This window comes from Xyrauchen texanus, chromosome 21 (assembly GCF_025860055.1).
Source record: "Xyrauchen texanus isolate HMW12.3.18 chromosome 21, RBS_HiC_50CHRs, whole genome shotgun sequence".
Taxonomy (NCBI): domain Eukaryota; kingdom Metazoa; phylum Chordata; class Actinopteri; order Cypriniformes; family Catostomidae; genus Xyrauchen; species Xyrauchen texanus.
In genome coordinates, this window is record NC_068296.1 from 13,514,447 (window position 1) to 13,533,400 (window position 18,954).

Here is an 18,954-nt window from a genome sequence, read left to right on the forward strand (position 1 = left end):
AAATGCAGTTGTTTTTCGCATATCCCAACTAAGCTGGGGTCAGACAGCAGGGTCTGCCATGAAACAGCACCCCTGGAGCAGATAGGGTCAAGGGCCCAACATTGGAATATTGGCGGTGCTGGGGCTTGAACGCCAACCATATGGTCAGTAACCCAGAGCCTTGACCGCTGAGCCACCACTGGCCCTTGATGTGTATGGTATTCACTTATTAGCTATATTTTTATAATAATTTACATAATAAACTTCAAGACAAGGTTTTTCATAAATGTCAGTCAAGGGCAGGTTCATTCCTGTGGTTTGATGTCAAGTCAAGTCATTTTTATTTGTATAGCGCTTATCACAACACACATTGTATCAAAGCAGCTTTACAGGAAATCGTGCATTAATTGTTTTTTTACTGTAACATCTATAAGGTATTAAGTTTTAAATGCTGAAATTGTACAAAGTTAATTACAATTTCTGTTGGCCAAAACAATTAGTTTGTATACATGGTACTAACATCTTTGCAGTTTCATAAATTGTGCTTCATAATTGTTTAACTGTTTAAATTTAGCTAAACATTTAATGATTCCCAATTGAACAATGTACCTCAGTGTGACAACTTAATTTTTACTTGTATATCACAGACTTTATATACAATTGACTTTCCAAGACAGTCCTACCATGTGGAATATTCGCTGGTGTCTCAAGTATCCCGGTTTCACCTCAGAGCAGAGGAACAGAAGTGATGAAGAGAAAACGCATGGCGGTGAGTGAGTGTCTGCCGGTAGAAGAGGAGGGGGAGTCGCTGGATACTTCTCTCCGTTAACGCTCGCACAAGAGAAACGCTGCGCGTTGCAGAGGCGGCAAGGGCGACGCTCATCACTGAATTAACAACACTGCCGTTACATCTTCTGAACTAGCGGACTGAGTTTGCGTCAGGCGCGGTTCTGGTTCTGTTCTGTTCTGGTTCTGCGATGCGTTGAGGCGTTATGGGACTGGAGAAGACGCTTGTACACAAGCTTGACCATGAAACGGACACTGACTATTCTCGTTTGCGTTTTTACTCTCGTTCAAAGTAAGTGAAATAACTATTAGCCCACTATCATTATTTTAGTGTTCATGTTTAAAAACGTAAATTAAAAGGCAAAGTTTAAAGTTGAAATTTAGAAATGCCGTTTGTTGGTCCTAAATCTGATTTAGTTTTGCCGTTGAAATCTGGAACACAACCTGATGACTGTTATAAGACTGTGAGGCATTTAAATGACTGTCCCGTTTTAAAATTCAAACCGTTAATAAATGAATGTTACCTAATCAAAGGCTTCTTTAGGCTACTTACAAATTGCACAATCTTCTGTGTTTATATGACTAGCTGCATTACCTACTAAGCTTTACGGCTGATACATTTTATATGTCAGTGACACTAACTATAAGGCACTAATGCATGAAGAGAGAGCCATTCATTTATCACACTTTTTGTCCATTCACTGTTCGCTGGCCATTTGAGGCGATGTCTTTGTGTGGGTGCAGTCCCTGTTCTAAAGCACAAGACAGCCTGTGGTCATCAAAACACTTTTATTTATTTATTATTATTTTTAAACAATAAACAGTTCACATAACGGTACAACGCACAGCCAGGGGGTAAAAATAAAATAAATATAACAATACAAATAAATACAGATAAGCAATAAAAAAAAAAGAAAAAAAATTGTACATAACTGAAAATCTTTAATAAAGACAAGTGTTTTTAGAATACTGTTTCAGAAATGCAAAAAATATGTTTTGTGATTTAAGATTAACACTTATTTATATGAAACTTGACTAAAAGTAATAAAAGAGTAATGAAATAAATCAGTTTTTAATTTTCTTTTTCTTTTTATTTTAGATACTCTAAAAACCAAACAGCACATCTTTCTAGCATAATGAAAATTGAGGATACATGTGATCAGTTCAAAGGAACGAAAACTTTGCCAAAAAAATAATAATAAATGGAAAAATTACAAATGTCTTGTCTTGCACCTTTAAAATAAATATATAAATAAGAACATTGTCTCAATGTAAAATTTTAAGTTCTTTAGGGAACTATTTGCTGGGTAGAATCTGTGGACTAATTTGAAATACACTTCGGTCAACAAAACACTTAATCTTTCTTACAGTGGGTCGATTACACTAGCTTCTTTTTCAAAGGAACTCCAAAAAATGTGTGGATTCACGTCTAGTTTATCATTGTGCCTTGGCAATGGTTGTTGTTGGTTTGAAACAGGCCTGTAACCATTATAGGTCGTATTTGTCCTCCACCCAACCACCCTTCCCAGTCTTGAAAATTTGGTTACACACTGGTGATAAATAAACTCAGCAAAAAAAAGTTACATCCTCTCACTTTCAACTGCTTTTATTTTCAGCAAACTTAATGTGTGTAAATATTTGTATGAACATAACAAGCTGCATTAAGTACTGCAGTGCATCTCCTCCTCATGGACTGCACCAGATTTGCCAGTTCTTGCTGTGAGGTGTTACCCCACTCTTCCACCAAGGCACTTTTAAGTTCTCGGACATCTCTGGGGTGAATGGCCCTAGCCCTCACCCTCCAATCCAACAGGTCTCAGACATGCTCAATGGGATTGAGATCCGGGCTCTTTGCTGGCCATGGCAGAACACTGACATTCCTGTCTTGCAGGAATTTATGCACATAACGAGCAGTATGACTGGTGGCATTGTCATGCTTGAGGTTCATGTCAGGATGAGGCTGCAGGAAGGGTACCACATGAGGAAGGAGGATGTCTTCCCTCTAACGCACAGCGTTGAGATTCCCTGCAATGACAAAATGCTCAGTCCGATGATGCTGTGACACCTCCATGGACCCTCCACCTCCAAATCGATCCCGCTCCAGAGTACAGGCCTTGGTGTAATGCTCATTCCTTCGACGATAAATGCGAGTTCGACCATCACCCCTGGTGAGACAAAACCGTGACTCGTCAGTGAAGAGCACTTTTTGCCAGACCTGTCTGAAGCAGCGATGGTGGGTTTGTGCCCATAGGCAACGTTGTTGCCGGTGATGTCTTGTAAGGACCTGCCTTACAACAGGCTTACAAGCCCTCAGTTCAGCCTCTCTCAGCCTATTGCGGACAGTCTGAGCACTGATGGAGGGATTGTGCAAGGGATTGTGCATTCCTGGTGTAACTCGGGAAGTTGTTGTTGCCATCCTGTACCTGTCCACAGGTGTGATTTTCAGATAGTGATCCTGTGCAGGTGCTTTTACATGTGGTCTGCCACTGCGAGGACGATCAGCTGTCCTTCCTGTCTCCCTATAGTGCTGTCTTGGGCGTCTCACCGTACAGACATTGCAATTTATTGCCCTGACCACATCTACAGTCCTCATGCCTCTTTGCAACATGCCTAAGGCACGTTCATGCAGATGAGCAGAGACCCTGGGCATCTTTATTTTGGAGTTTTTCAGAGTCAGTAGAAAGGTCTCTTTAGTATCCTGAATTTTTATAACTGTGCTTGCTACAAATTTAAATACTGCAAATTCACTAACAGTCTATGGCAACGTATGCTTGCATTGCGTTCCAACTTGAACTTAATATTTAAATCATCCTTATGCCACATTTCCATTATTAATTACAGTACTTACTGTAGTATTAGCTGATTACAACTGCATTTTAGCTGTTCCTACAAGACGCAAATGTTACTGTGTAGCTAGCACGGTTTTAGCGAACCACTCTTTGGCCACTTGAAAGCAAGCAACACATTCTGCAAACGGCAACAGTTCATCTTCTTTGCCATCTTATTTGTCACTTACTGTAGCTAGTTGTTTCTTAGAGCTTTGTCTCTCAGTTTTCAAAAAGAGTTTTAAAAATAAGCAGAACTTTCACAAGTTACCTTAAAGGGAATGTCACCCAAAAATGAAAATGATCTCATTATTCACTTACCAGGAGTCATGTATATGACTTTATTGCTGCCTAAATATGACTTTTGGACCATCAAAGTGCTGGCAACCCTGTACATCCATTATAAGGACCTGACTAAGGTCTAAGGATCTTCTTCTAAAAATCTTAATTCACACATCAGGGTAAGAGAATAATGAGAAAAATTAAATTTTTGGGTGAACTATTCCTTTAATCTGACCGAATTGCATGGGATGATTGTCACACAGATGAGCAAACATGTTGGAGGTGTTCGTTTTTCGCTGCCACTATTCTGCCATATGTTTTACAAAGAAGTAAAACCATATTCAACCAAAAATCCCTCTACATTTTTATGGAACACGAAATACTTCCACACTTACAACTAATTTTAGAAGGCAGATAAAGGGTTGGCTGCATTCCTCCTTCAGCCATGCTTCTCATCCACCGTGGTTTGTTTACATCAGAGTGCGCATGTGTCATTTGTGCTACATACATCTTGATTTGTTGATGGAAAAAAAAACTACTGCGTGATCAAAAAATCTAAACTCATTGGCTAAAAGGTTATCTGGAAATATTTACGGTATTTTGAAGTGTCCACGATAACAATGTTTGGCTTGTTAATAACAGTAAATTACTGTATTAGCGATTACAGACAAATTCTTTATTCCAACTGGGTCACTGGAGTGTGAGCAGCATAAACTGTATCTATATTTACATACTGTTCTGAAATTTGACATGCATGTTTATTTGTTTGGGAGCAAGCATGGATCAATTCACACCCATTTTCAGTCACAGCCAGCTAGTCACCCTGCCATCAGTGCATGACCACCTATGGTCAGTTTTCTTTTTTTCATTGATGGCAATTCAAAAGTAGCCCTATTTTCAGATTTGTATTGTATTTATTTATTAATTTATTTGCAACCAACATAGTAATGAATTTTTTTTCTCATTATATTATAGTACATGCTTTACCTTGGACTTGCTGCATTTGACAACACAGCTCAGTATAGTCACTAGTGAATGGCTTGGGACTGTGCATCTACTTCTTGTGCCATCAGCCAATCAGTGTTGACAGGACGTAATTTCTCGGTGACTTCAGGGAACTTGGTGAAATTACATTCTGCCTCAGGTGATTGGATTTAAAACATATTTCCTGAACTAATTGTCTATAAAGCAAAGATAGCAGCATGCAGGTCAGGTACTTCAGCAACTGCATACACGTTAGCACCTGTTATCAGCATGATTGGAAATGCAAAAATATATATTTAGCGATTACAGACCTCCTGAATGAATACCCAGAGATGAAAAAGTCATCCCATATGTGTCAAGTCTTCATTCACAATTGTTAATTACTGGCCTAATTAAGTGCAAGTGTTTCTTGTTGCATTCAGTTTCTCCTAGAGCTGAATATCATCTTCTTGAGTGCCAAAGTTCTACGCTGCCTGTTTATTCCTTTGGGCTTAGTGTTAATTTGTTATGCCCTGCATATATTCAATCAGCATTAAGAAGGGAGTGCTTACACTACAGTGTAGCTCTGGGTGTCTCTAATTAATGCTGACCAGTGCTCATCATGGTTTGTTTATTTTTTTTCTACCTTAGTGCAAGTTGTACGTTTTTGTACGAAAAATCTTGTAAGATTCCTCCTGATTTTGCCATCTCGTTTATTACTTATTAGGGACCAAGCAATGTAAGTGCAGTGGCCCTATTGTTTTCCTAGGGATTACTGTTAACATTCTTCTTTTCAATGTATCAGGGGCTTTTGGGTCCCTTAACATGCTCAAAAACTATTTGCACACACATCAAAATCTTCAGCCATTAGAGCTTAGCAAAAGGTCACGTGGAGGGGGGGTCAAGGGGGGGCTCTCTTTCAGCCCCTTGAAAATTAGATTTTTGGGACGCTCTGTAGCACATGCTTTTTCACTTACATTCACTAAACTTTGTACACATATAGATCTTGTCTAGCTGGACCACTTACACCCACATAGTCATAGGCTCTGCCAAACAGGAAGTCTGCCATGTTGCATTGTTTTAAAAACGCATGTTCTGGAATTTGATATACTCCTCAAAGGGATTTTATGTTACAGGTTCCAATTCTGGCCGACACCATGCCAAGACATTGATGATGCTAAATTGTGAAGGGATTTTTGATATATCTATGTTGTCATGGTGAGGCGATAAATTAATGGTGAAAAATGAAAAAGAGGAATTGCATATCTGCGGTGTGTATTGTGCAATTTAGATCAAAATTGAGATTATGTTTGGTATTGGGGGCTGATCACATGAATATGACTATTGTGCTGCATGATCATAGCGCCACCAACTGGCAGCAGGAAGTGTGGAAATTTTACAGGCTTTGGAATAGCACTCTTATTTTTATCTGAACTGCTTCAAATTTGTTTATAATTATGTCAAGACAGTAGAGATTTAAAATTATGAAGGGATTTTCGATATCTTAACTAATGTTGCCATGGCAACTCATTAAACACTATTATTCCTTTTTGTGTATATTCGTATGTTTTTGAGGTACTTGGCATGCTTGAATTTGTATGATCTTTTGCACACACATCAGAATCATCGGCCATTAGGGCTGGGCAAAGGTTCATTCATGGGCATGCAGAGGGGGCTCTGTAGCACCAAATAGAAAATGGCCATGTTCAGGGGACTCTGTAGCAAATCCCTTTTCAGCTACAGTCAACTTTGTACATACTGTATGTAGATCTCATCAAGCCGGAAAGCTTTCACACAATAGACATTAGCTCTGCCCAACTGGAAGTCCATACTTCATCCATTTTGGATTGTTTGAAAATGGCATGCTCTGGAATTGAAATACTCCTCATAGGGTATTCAGATGACTGGCACCAAACTCAGGCAACGTCATGCCAAAATATTGAAGATGCTGAATTGTGAACAGATTTCTGATGTCTCAAACGGAGTCTCCATAGCGCCGCGATAAAGTAACATTGTGTGATTTACATCAAAATTGACCAATATGTTTGGCCTTGAGGGCTGATCACATTGATGTTTCTACTGTGGGTCACAGTCATAGCGCCAAAAACTGGCAGCAGACAGTGTGGCCCTTACAACAGTCTTTGAAAAAATTAATTTACATTTAAACAAATCGCTTCAAAATTTTTGATGCATTGTTTTACTAAAGCCACTAGGCCCACGGTGCTTGGGCCCATTGATTGCTGCTTGCAGCTATATTTCTTACGTGTTATTAGACCAGGTTGGACATTCTCACTCTATAGTAGCTCTCTCCTCACCTGCTATTATTGAGCGCTGGCTGGCTGATAAACTTTGAAAGCAACTCTGTTTTGAGGTACACAGGTGCTGACTCAGCAACAAGTCTTCCAGCTGGGTTATAAACTATATAGGCTATGCTTCTACAATCAACACAGACAAAAAAGGCAATGTAAACCATGAGACGAGCATGCTTTAACATGATTGTACTTTTAGGAATCACATGTTGCTCACATGATAATAATTTTAATTATTATTATTGTACTTAAAGCTGAAGTATGTAATATCTGCGACACTAGCACCACTGAATGTATTTGCAAAAATAAACAATGTTTTCAAAACAGCTTTCTGAATGTGCCCCTTGTCGGCTGTTGTCCAACCCATCAGATAGTCCCACCCCCATCTCATGCCATTGGTTAAGTAATGTTGTTGGGGCGGGTCTAAGTGGGCCGCTCAAAACAAACACAGGAATTAATCTTTGAAAACACAGTTTTTACAGTTTTCGAGAAAATTAACCTATGCATGGTTTACTTATATTTGTATTTGCATATTAAGCTGGGATAGAAAAAGTATTTTAATAGTGAAAAAGTTACATACTTCAGCTTTAAATTAAAAGCTGTCATTCTTTGTGTTTGTAACAAGATTTAAAATCGGCAAGAAGGTGGCGGGAACTGGACGAACCATCAAAATAATGTTTAATGAAAACTTAAAAAGACTCAAACATAAACACAAACGCTAACATAAACACAGCTGCATGTGGCTCTCTCTCTCCCTAACTGCCACATCTGGCTCGGCCTTATCCCTCTTCTGGGCTGATTAGCTCAATTGGGGGGTGGCCATGCGGTCTCACGGCCCAGCCCCACCTTCCTCCTTGTCACAGGGTTTTTTAGCACTTTTGGTGCAAAATGCAATGTTTCTTCCAAATCTTTGTAACCCTTAGATTTACCAATATTAAAGTTAAGAGCACCTGTTTGTTACCTTCAGTGTTAAACAGTACTCCCCACAGCCACCACCATTGTGTCCTTGAGCAAGGCACTTAACTCCAGTTTGCTCCGGGGGGGGATTGTCCCTGTAATAAGTGTACTGTAAGTCGCTTTGGATAAAAGAGTCTGCCAAATGCATAAATATAAATGTAAATGTACATATTTGTTATGAATCATAGACATAGACCTTGTTATTTTGCACATTTAGCATTAGAATCATTTATATCCACACAACCTGGGCTCCTCGTCACACAATGTCATCATCGAACGGCCATGAATTTATGACAGGGACAATCACCCAGGCTTACACAAGGTTCAATAGTGATGGCTTCTGTCTCATTTCTTGTGGGCCTCAAACCAGCAACCTTCTTGTTGCCGATCTTAAGGGCTTAACTACGACACAACGCAACCCCTCATTAAAGGTTCTGTACTTATTTAAGACAGGCTATTAGTAATTATCAACTAATGCCTTCAAGTGATAGTCAGTGTCCAATATACCTGAGTAATGTCCCCATCTTTATGAGAAATAAAACTAATTGCTGAAGCTCTGATTCAGATATTAATGATTATAGTCTTATTGGTCTGATCTTTCTTGTTTGCACATCTGCAGGTGGGGTCTGTGCAGACTCAGAGGAGCGATTGATGAATTGGCTTCTTGGTAAGCAGCGCTATAATAAGCTTATCAGGCCGGCCGTGAACAGGACGGAGAGAGTGACGGTTGTCCTACAGGTTTCTCTGGCCCAGCTTATCAGTGTGGTGAGTGAAAACTATTGTCATTGGACCTGTACCTGTATTTTTGTATTATTATTATTTTTATTAACAACAAAAATATGTTACAATAATTAGAGTATACAAGAAAATACAACATAAATGTAACAAATAGATGCACACTAGGGGGGCTTTCACATTGTGTTTTTTGGGGAACAGCTTCATATTTATATAAATAGCTCTGTGATCTGTTAAGGGTGTAGGTAAAATATCTACATCTACCCCATCTTTGTCAAGACTTTCAGAAATTAACCAGTAGTCTATTCTAGACAGACTTGAGCCTGATATGTTACTCCATGTAAAGGCTATACTATTAGGACATTTAGATCTCAAAATATCTATTAGATTACATTTATCCATAAAGTTTTTGAGATTAGTATTTGTAGAGTTTGGTTGACCTGGTGGCCATTTATCTACAGCATAGTCCTGAACAATGTTAAAATCCCCTCCCATTATAATAATATAAGCATGTGGATATTTGTCTAACCAACTTTTAAATGTATTCTCTATGTTCTCCAAAAGATTGTCATTTTCTGACTTCCTATTGTACCCGTAAACATTAGCTGTAATAATAAACATATCATTATAATTGAGTAGCAAACAAAGAAATTGACCTTCTGAATCACATAGTGATTGCATAACTTCACCATTAAACCTATTCTTAAGTGTTATTACCCCCGCTGAATGTTCAGAACCATGGGAAAGCCATATTAAATTCCCCCCATTGAGCTTTCCAGAATTTGCCGTCATCATTGAGCTTCATGTACATAACAGAAATAAGCCCTGTATTGTCTAGCAAATTCAAATAATGCTTTTCTTTTAATGTTATTACGCAACCCCCTAGCGTTAAAATATATATAAGAGATAAATCCAACAGAGACCTTAACATGTATTGATTCCAAGATTTAAAAAACATACCACCATCTTACTTTGGAAGTGCTTAATGTATAGTCTATTTTAATTGGCAATGACTTCACGGTTTAAAGTTGTGTCAGATTTTTTAAGAAAACCCTTCAGTTTTCATAAGACGTGTTGTGAGCTCTGTACAGATAGAGATCGACATTGTTATCTACATTACAAACTAGAATCTAAAAATAATGATGTCTTAAAAATAAAGGGCACATTTCAGACCACAGTATTATTGAATATCTCCCTTGAAATGTCATATTCTGTTTGTAAGATTATCAGTCACTGAGAATAATCCTAACTGCACCTACTGACATACAGATCTGTTTATGTTGTATTGCACCTCTCTGACAAACCTGAGATAATATTTATTGAATTTAAAAGTGTTGCTCTAGGATCAGTGTTTGCTTTTCATAACCCAATAATTGCATTTATATGACACAGTGGAATTTATCTTGCACAAGCATTATTACACAGAACAACTTCATACATACTGGCCCTTGAATTTCTTTAGTGTCAAAGGCTGTCATAAACATGCCACTGTTATAGTATTCAGAGCTCCACTGCCAATTCATAGATGCTCATACTGTACATATTGGTGTCCACAGAGAAACATTGCTGCGAAATTGTTTTTCACAACCATCATCGGATAAACTTAAACCTGACCCGAGTGTGCAAAGCTAGTACATACTTAAAGGTGAATTGTGTAGTTACTGTGGCGCTAGTGTCACCAAATGCAACTCCAAAATTATTGGTTGTTTTCAAACAGGTTTCCAGAACACTCCCCTAACTGCCATTGGTTAATTAACAGATAGTCCCACCCCCAACTGTCTCCCAACAAATTGTCACAAACAAGTAAATTTCAATGTAAGATTTGTAATTCAGTAAAATTAGAGAATGAGTCCTTATTGCTCTCCATATGCCATCTAATTTATTTTTCAATCATCACTTTTTTGCAAAGCAGGTAGCAATGTACTGTAAAGTCTTTAAATGCTTTACTACTATGTTGACTGGCAGTTTGCTTAAACAAGTCTAAAAGGTAATTACAAATATTATGTCCTGATGCTGCAGAAAAATACATTTCTATTTAATTTGAAATGACCTACAATTTCATTCTTAACAATCCCTGTGTGTGTGCATTTATCATTGCTTCCAGAACGAAAGAGAACAGATCATGACAACAAACGTCTGGCTCACTCAGGTAAGCGTAAATGGTCTATCACATTCCAATTATTACAAAATTAAGACCAACATCAGCTCTGATGTCCTTGCAGTTGATCTTGAATTTTACCCATAGACTGTCCTCTCCCGTCCTATCAATAATCAGTGCCACTCAATTCCATTCATTAGACTGGTAATGAAGTGCATAATTGTGGGAAGTCTGACTGCAGCAAAGCTCATATTTTAAATTAAATGACAATTTCAATTTTATATGCAGAACTGGAATGATTATAGACTATCCTGGGATCCAGCCGAGTATGAGGGAATTGACAAGCTCCGGATCCCCTCCAGACACATCTGGCTGCCTGATATTGTGCTGTACAACAAGTGAGTGGAGTAAAATGCATGTTTTACAATATTTTGAGAAGAGTAACCCAGACAGTGCATGCTGTGATTGAAGTGGTAGTCGTGGCTGTATCCCATGGTCAGAAACTTGAAGGTTGCTGGCTCAAGCCATGAACTGTCACTGCTGTGACCTTGAGCAAAGAACCCAAGCACCCCAGATGCTCCAGGTAATATGGGTAATATAGTTTTGGATTAAAGTGTCTACTAAATGGCTACTTACCTTCAATGTATTGAATCTCCATTCACAGATTGATGTTATACAGTATCTAAGAAGAAATGGGTGATTGTTGTGCTTATTATATAAATAATTAAATAAATTAACCCTATGTTCTTTTGAAATTGGTTTTACTCTTTTCCCACAGAACCCAATTTCTACTTGACTGATAAAGGTTACTGTAAAGCGGGTTAAGGGAAAGGAGGCAAGGACCGGCTTGACAATATAAATAATAGTTTTAATAATAAACTGAACAAAAAACACAAACATAAACACAGAGCAGCTGACAGTAATTCTCTCTCTCTCTCGAACCATCGTAACCGGCCGCCTTTATCCCTTGCGCACCCCCATCAGGCTGATTGGGGACCGGACGTGCGTTGTTCCAGCCCGGCCCCGCCCTCCTCCACTCTACACTTACTTTAGTTGGTGTAACCTAATTTATAATTTTTTTGGTAAATTTTGTACTAATGTTTTACATTGAAAAAACATGTTAACTGAATCTGAAAGCTCTAAAATGCTGCCTTTAGAGGCTGTATACTGAGGTAGGATGAAAAAAATTGTTTTTCTGAGACCATTTTCGTTTAATGGTCCATTCATACAGAAACGCTGTTGGTTAAGCCAGGGGTTTTTAAACTGGGGTCTGGGGATGCCCAGAAGGTTCTAGGGGGTTCTAGGGTGTACACAGAGCGAGAGAGAGAGAGAGAGAGAGAGAGAGAGAGAGAAAAAAACATTACTGAATTTGATTTTAATTTGCTTTAAAGACTGGTTGGAAATCATGAAATTAATCATGATTATTTTATTCTATTGACATCCATAGTTTTAACTGTAGCCTCTAATATGTAAATACAACATAAATATTTTTGAAAATAATATTTTAAATATCTTTTGGCCTGCGATGGACTGGCGACCTGTCCAGGGTGTCCCCCGCCTTTCGCCCAATGTTAGCTGGGATAGGCTCCAGCCCCCCGCGACCCTGTACACAGGATAAGCGGTTGACGATGGATGGATGGATGGATATCTTTTGGCTTAAGTACAATGACAATATAAAAGCTTATTATTTATTTTCGGTAACATGTTTTCTTTATAGCATCATACAAACTATGGAGTCTTTATACATGAAAATATAAAGCTGCCTTTTTAATTTTGTAAGGGGGTTCCTCGCATATTTTGGGGTCCTTAGCATGGCAAGTTTGAAAACCACAGGGTTAAGCCATTAACTAATTAGGTAAAAAAGGCACCAAGTCAGCTGCCTTAGCTTCCGAGTGCATCCACATGGTTTATGTGGTAACATCTAAATTAACTAGTTTGGTTTGATTAAAGTCAAAAATATAATTCAACATCACTGAATCAACCTTAATACATTGGGCTACACCAACAAAACTAATTTTAATAATATTTATTTCTATCAATCAGTTAGAAATAGCTCCATGAGGTTATTATTGTAGGTTACCAGACAATTATTTTTTACAGTGTACATTGTGTACACCAGTCAGAGTATGCATGTGAAAATTAATTGCATTTATTCATGATTTATATGTGGAGACTTTTGTATGTGGAGTATCCCAAACATTAGTAATATACAGTAACACTGTACATGAAGGACAGCTAAATCTATTGAGTTTTGTTTATAATCCGTTCTCATAATATTCTGAAAAGTCATGAAGTAGCAGATAGATACTTCAATGTAACATGTATTTTGTTAATAATCGCCATTCATTTGGCCTGAACATGAGGGTTAGTAATATATTGTTGGCACAAATAACTTGTAATAACATGGAATATTCTATCTACCCTATAGTGCTGATGGTACATATGAGGTAACAGTCTTCACCAATGCCATCGTCCTGTTTAACGGAAGCATTGCCTGGCTCCCTCCTGCCATATATAAGAGCGCCTGTAAGATTGAGGTCAAACACTTCCCCTTCGACCAGCAAAACTGCACGCTTAAATTCCGCTCCTGGACATACGATCACACTGAGATTGACCTTGTATTAAAATCAGAAGTGGCCAGTATGGATGACTTCACTCCCAGTGGTGAATGGGACATCTTAGCTCTTCCAGGGAGGAGGACAGTCAACCCTCTTGACCCCACTTATGTTGACCTGACGTATGACTTCATAATCAAACGCAAACCGCTGTTCTACACGATAAATCTCATCATCCCCTGCGTGCTCATCACCTCACTGGCCATCCTGGTCTTCTATCTACCTTCAGACTGTGGCGAGAAGATGACTCTATGTATTTCTGTTCTGCTTGCACTCACTGTCTTCCTTCTTCTGATTTCTAAGATTGTGCCACCCACTTCGTTAGATGTACCCCTGATTGGAAAGTACCTGATGTTTACCATGGTGTTGGTAACATTTTCCATCATCACAAGTGTGTGTGTGCTCAATGTGCACCATCGCTCTCCCAGTACACACACCATGCCGGCTTGGGTGAAACTAGTTTTCCTTGTCAAACTTCCAGCATTGCTTTTCATGCAAAGGCCTCAAGGGAACTCGGCTAGACAGCGGCTGCGACAGAAAAGGCAATTGCGTGACCCAAGGTCACTGTTGGGCCTTGGTTACTCAGCTCCTCAAAAATCCACAGTCTCCTCCTCTGCCTCTGTTCTGCTGGCTGCATCATCAGCTTCCGCTCTCTCTTCACCAAGACACTTTTACAACAGGGGAGCACCTCTCAACCTCAGCTACGGCTCTCGGAAAGGAGATTTGCGGCCCACAGAATTCCTGCCCAATGACCAAAACACAACTCGGGACCAGAGGGGTTGCAGGGGGACCTCAGACTGGGGTGCTGATATTCATGAGGCTGTGGATGGCGTTCGCTATGTAGCTGACCACATGATGGGGAATGACGATGATCAAAGTGTGAGTTAAATTATGGTATATGTGCTTTATGGCTGTAAAAATTATTTGAGGCACCATTTGGGGTTCCTCAGATGCCACACAGTTGGAACACTCTGGAGATCCTCCAGGCACCCTTTAAAGGAGCCTCAAATATCCTACTTATGTAGTTTCAAGAGCCTCAAAGCATTTCCATATGATGGGGTTACTGAAGGAACTGTTCACAGTTTTAAGAGTTTATTTAAAGTTCTTGCAAGAATTTGAGTGTTAGGCCACATTCACACTAATCCCTTTTTATTTGAAAACGCATTGATTTTACTACGTAAAATCTTGTGGCCTCTTAACCACACTGGAATGGTGTTTCCTTTCCTTTTAAAAAAACGCTCTCCAAAACCACATACATTGGAAAATTATGGCTTTAAAGGAATATTCAGGTTTCAATACAAGTTAAGCTCAATCGACAGCATTGGTGGCATAATGTTGATATCCACCAAAAAAAAATTTCGACTCATCTCTCCTTTTCTTAAAAAAAACAAAAATCAAGATTACAATGAGGTACTTACAATGGAAGTGAATGGGGCCAATTTTTGGAGGGATTAAAGGCAGAAATCTGAAGCTTATAAATGTATATAAGAATTTACATTCATTCTTCTGTTAAAACTTATATTATTATTATTATTAGTGTATTATTTGAGCATTAAATGTGTTATTCATTGAATTACATTTTTTTAGTCATATTTAGAGTTTAAGGGTTTACAACATCTTAGCAAGTAGTAAATTGGATATAACTTTACACAAAAAGATTAGTAAGTGATTTTATCAGACTAAATCATGTTAACATGCATATTGTTTAAGTTGTGTGCCTATACTTTTGAAATATTAAAATGTAACATTTACGGATTGGCCCTAATCACTTCCATTGCTTTTTTTGTTTGTTAAGAAAAGGAGGGACGAGTAGAAATTTTATTTTTACAGTGTACTTTAGGCAATGCCTTAAGTTCCCAGATATTAAACCAAGTCCCAATCTAAATGGTATATCAAAGCAGAAAACCAGTATAATCAAAAGAGTTGGCTTAATTATTGACTTGGAATCTGGCCATGTGTCAGATACTGTAGGTTAACACAAATTAAAAGTAGTTTCAAGCCATCCGAAAAGTGTTAAGTGGATTAATGGCACAAAGGCTTATATAACTTAGACTTTTATGGTTTCACTAGTAAATCACAAGTCATAACTCCTATAACAATTAACAATAAGATGTGGAATAAAATCATCCTTACATTTCTGTATCTAGTAATGTAGTTAAATTCTAACTGGACCTTATTGTCCATGGGTTCAAAGCATGTTATAGTTAAATAGATAGGTACGTTTTATTAAGAAAATGTGAGTGGTGCTTGCCGTGGAAAATGTAATCAGCACAATGTTCCACAAAGAGCCCCAAGTTGAAAGAGGCCACCCCCACGACTGTAAGTTGTTCTGGTGCAGAAATATTGGTGTTGTTCCACGGTTGCTAGGGAGTTCCATCTGGTTGCTAGGCAGTTGCCAGGGTAATAATAAAAAGGCTGCTTTCTATCTCGTTTCAATTGAGCCTACCCGGAAGTCTCTACAATGTTCTGGTGCAGAGATATGTGTTTTGCTACTCAGTTGCTAGGGTGACCCCTTCTGGTTGCTAGACAGTTATACTAATTTACAGGTTATACTAACAAGGCTCCTTGCTAGCATGAGTCAGATGACCCAACCTGGATGTCTGTATGATATTCTGATACAGAAATATTTGTTTTGCTACTTGGTTGCTAGGGTGAGCTCGTTTGGTTTCTAGGCAGTTTCCAGGGTGATTCTAACAAGGCTGATTTTTAGTATCACCCTGGTGAGACATATGAGCCAACAATGAAGTCTTTATGACATTCAGATCTGGAGATATCCCTCTGTGGATGTCAATGGGGTTGGTTGTTAGAGTTTTATAAATGGTTGCTAGGGCATGGCTAAGTAGTTTCCAAAGGGATACTCGAAGACTGCTTGCTTACCCAATTAAAACAAGCCAACTCTCATGTCTCGATGACATTCTAATCCGAAGATATCCCTTTAAGCCATTTTGTATGGAAGTCAATTGGATTTGTTGCTAGGGTTCTCTAAATTGTTACTAGGGCGTGGCTAAGTAGTTTACAAGGGATATACAAAGACTGCTTGCTAACCTGAGTAAAACAAGCCAAACCCAATATCTCTTTGATCAGTGTAGTCAATGGGATTTTTTGAGGGCAGTTTTTTGCCCCCCAGGGGTACATCATACCCCCAAATGCTTAGAAAAGTTATAGCACACCTCTCCTCAATAAGCCAATTGAATTGACACCTCATTGAAGGGTGTACAACAAATGGTCCGGGACAAGTTAGGTGCCAGTTTGTCCGGAAGTTTTGTCCGGAAGAATAATAATAAGTATGTGAGATAATAATAGTGATGCTTGCTACGCAAGGACCACTAATTAAACAGTAAAAAAAATCTAAAAATGTAAGGTAAATATAAATCTAAATTTAACAAAAAACATTATCGTTTTTCAAGTACACACACAATTAGGAAACAGGTGATATAAAGAGGAGGTTAAATTTACACTTAGCCAAATTACACTGTAACACTATCGGTTGATTCCTTAAATCAGTGTTGGAGGAGAGGGAGCGGTTCTGAATAATGGTGGCAATCAAAAAGTGCAGAGGACAGCAGTTTGAAAGATGGTGTGGGTGCATGGTCAATAGCTGTTGCTCAGCACTTGTTAATCTGATAATTGTTTACACTGTGTTCAAACCCACTGTCCCACTGCACTTTTCATTTTGTTTCTCACTAAATACACTGTCCATTAGTGGCCTGCTAACAGGTCAATAGATTTTGTAAAGGGGTAAATCTCATGAAACCTGTCAAGAACTTGCCTGGGTATTACAGTATTTTGCCCCAAACACCCCTAAAAGTAATAGGAAATGATATTTTACTGTTCTCTGCAATTCATCTCCCTACTTAGGTCATCGAAGACTGGAAGTATGTTGCCATGGTGGTGGACCGGTTGTTTCTGTGGATCTTTGTGATTGTATGTGTTGTGGGCACCCTGGGACTTTTTCTCCAGCCCCTATTCCAGAGTCAGACTGTTCCTGTCCAACAGCCCAGCACAGAGTCATCGAGGCGGGATGGAATGTGAGGCTATGTGGAAGGTCTACCCTCGAGCCAGAGCCACCAACACCAGCTTCCAATGACTGAACTGCTACTTTATATAATCTAACCCAAAGACATCATGCTCTGACTGATTATCTGAGCATGCCACACCACTTTAATGTGATACTGTAATAGCAGTTGTAAACTGTGATCCAAGCTGATGTAGGCAGACACATTATTGTTGTATATCAAAGCAGTGCAGGCCTAATGTAGAGCTGTTTCCACAGATCAGAATTAATTTAACCCAGAATATGACTGCAAACTTTAATCTTGATGCAGTTATTTATGTCAGTTTTGAGAATGTCTTGAAAACAGATAACTTTCTTGACTGATAGTTTCTTATACTTTCCTGGATGTGTTATTTTGATTTGAAGCAGTAAAGATTCATCTTAATTTCTTTAAGCTCCTTTTCATCAGTCTTCTGTTAAATGCCTTGTGTTATATGTTTGAACACAAGCATTTGTCAGCTGAGTTTATTTATGATCCTAATAATCATTTTTCACCCTCTGCATCTCCACGTGCCAACTTGAAGTACATTTACAGCTGACCTGAAATTGACTAATTTGTGGCAATACTTCAAAGATACTTTATGTACTGTGCCACCTGCTGGTTATAGCATGCTATTATTTAGACTCTCTCTCTCTCTCTCTCTCTCTCTCTCTCTCTCTCTCTCTCTCTCTCTCTCTCTCTCTCTCTCTCTCTCTCTCTCTCTCTCTCTTTATCGTTCACACACACACTTAGCTGAGAATCCTGCAATTGCTGAAACCTGAAATGTATTTAGTTATGTCTAATCCAGATTACAATGATAACTCTGATTCACAGTGCAAAATGTCCTGTGTTTAAGTTTACCCATTTCCACAGTACTGATAGTCAAAGTTGTTACATTCCAGCATTTTTTCTTTTTTTTTTTTTAAAGCACATGTTATAAAATTATACGTTTGGTAAACTTTGCATAACTGATTAAATTGTGTGCATTACAGGATGCTTTTAGATTATGTGAATATATCAATGCAGCACTGTATGTTCAATTCCTTGAAGTAAACAAAAGGTACTTCCATTCATTTGGACCTTATTTTGACAGTTATTTGGTCTGAGGTATAAACTCTCCAATCTCAACCACTATTAAATGTGGTCTTCATGGTAAAAAAAAAGAACCATCATGTGCTTTCATGAACAGTTTCTCATTGTCTCAGTGTTGGGTTTAATCCAATTACAAAGTAATTACTTGCTGGTATTACTTTTTAGTCAAAAAATAGTGTAATGCACTACATTTTAAAATCTTTACTATTACAGATTACAGCCACTGACTTTCAGATAATTACTTTTTAGTACATTATAGTGTTATGATAATTTGTTATA

General features: G+C 38.4%; 1 protein-coding gene across 1 annotated transcript; it reads left to right on the forward strand.

Annotated features, from left to right (window-relative positions):
- The first annotated feature begins 973 nt into the window (after positions 1-973).
- LOC127661667 (neuronal acetylcholine receptor subunit beta-4-like) lies at positions 974-18,190 on the forward strand. Its single transcript, XM_052152484.1, has 6 exons — positions 974-1,057; positions 8,721-8,866; positions 10,941-10,985; positions 11,223-11,332; positions 13,363-14,428; positions 17,408-18,190. The coding sequence occupies exons 1-6, from the start codon at positions 1,009-1,011 to the stop codon at positions 17,579-17,581; spliced, it is 1,590 nt and encodes a 529-aa protein (XP_052008444.1). The 5' UTR covers positions 974-1,008; the 3' UTR covers positions 17,582-18,190.
- The last annotated feature ends 764 nt before the right edge of the window (positions 18,191-18,954 follow it).

Excerpts from the sequence above, each read along its gene's own strand:
- LOC127661667 (XM_052152484.1), top strand. The coding sequence starts at position 1,009 with ATGAAACGGACACTGACTATTCTCGTTTGCGTTTTTACTCTCGTTCAA. Across the intron at positions 11,333-13,362 it reads GATATTGTGCTGTACAACAA|TGCTGATGGTACATATGAGG; the intron begins GTGAGTGGAGTA and ends TCTACCCTATAG. Across the intron at positions 14,429-17,407 it reads GGAATGACGATGATCAAAGT|GTCATCGAAGACTGGAAGTA; the intron begins GTGAGTTAAATT and ends CTCCCTACTTAG.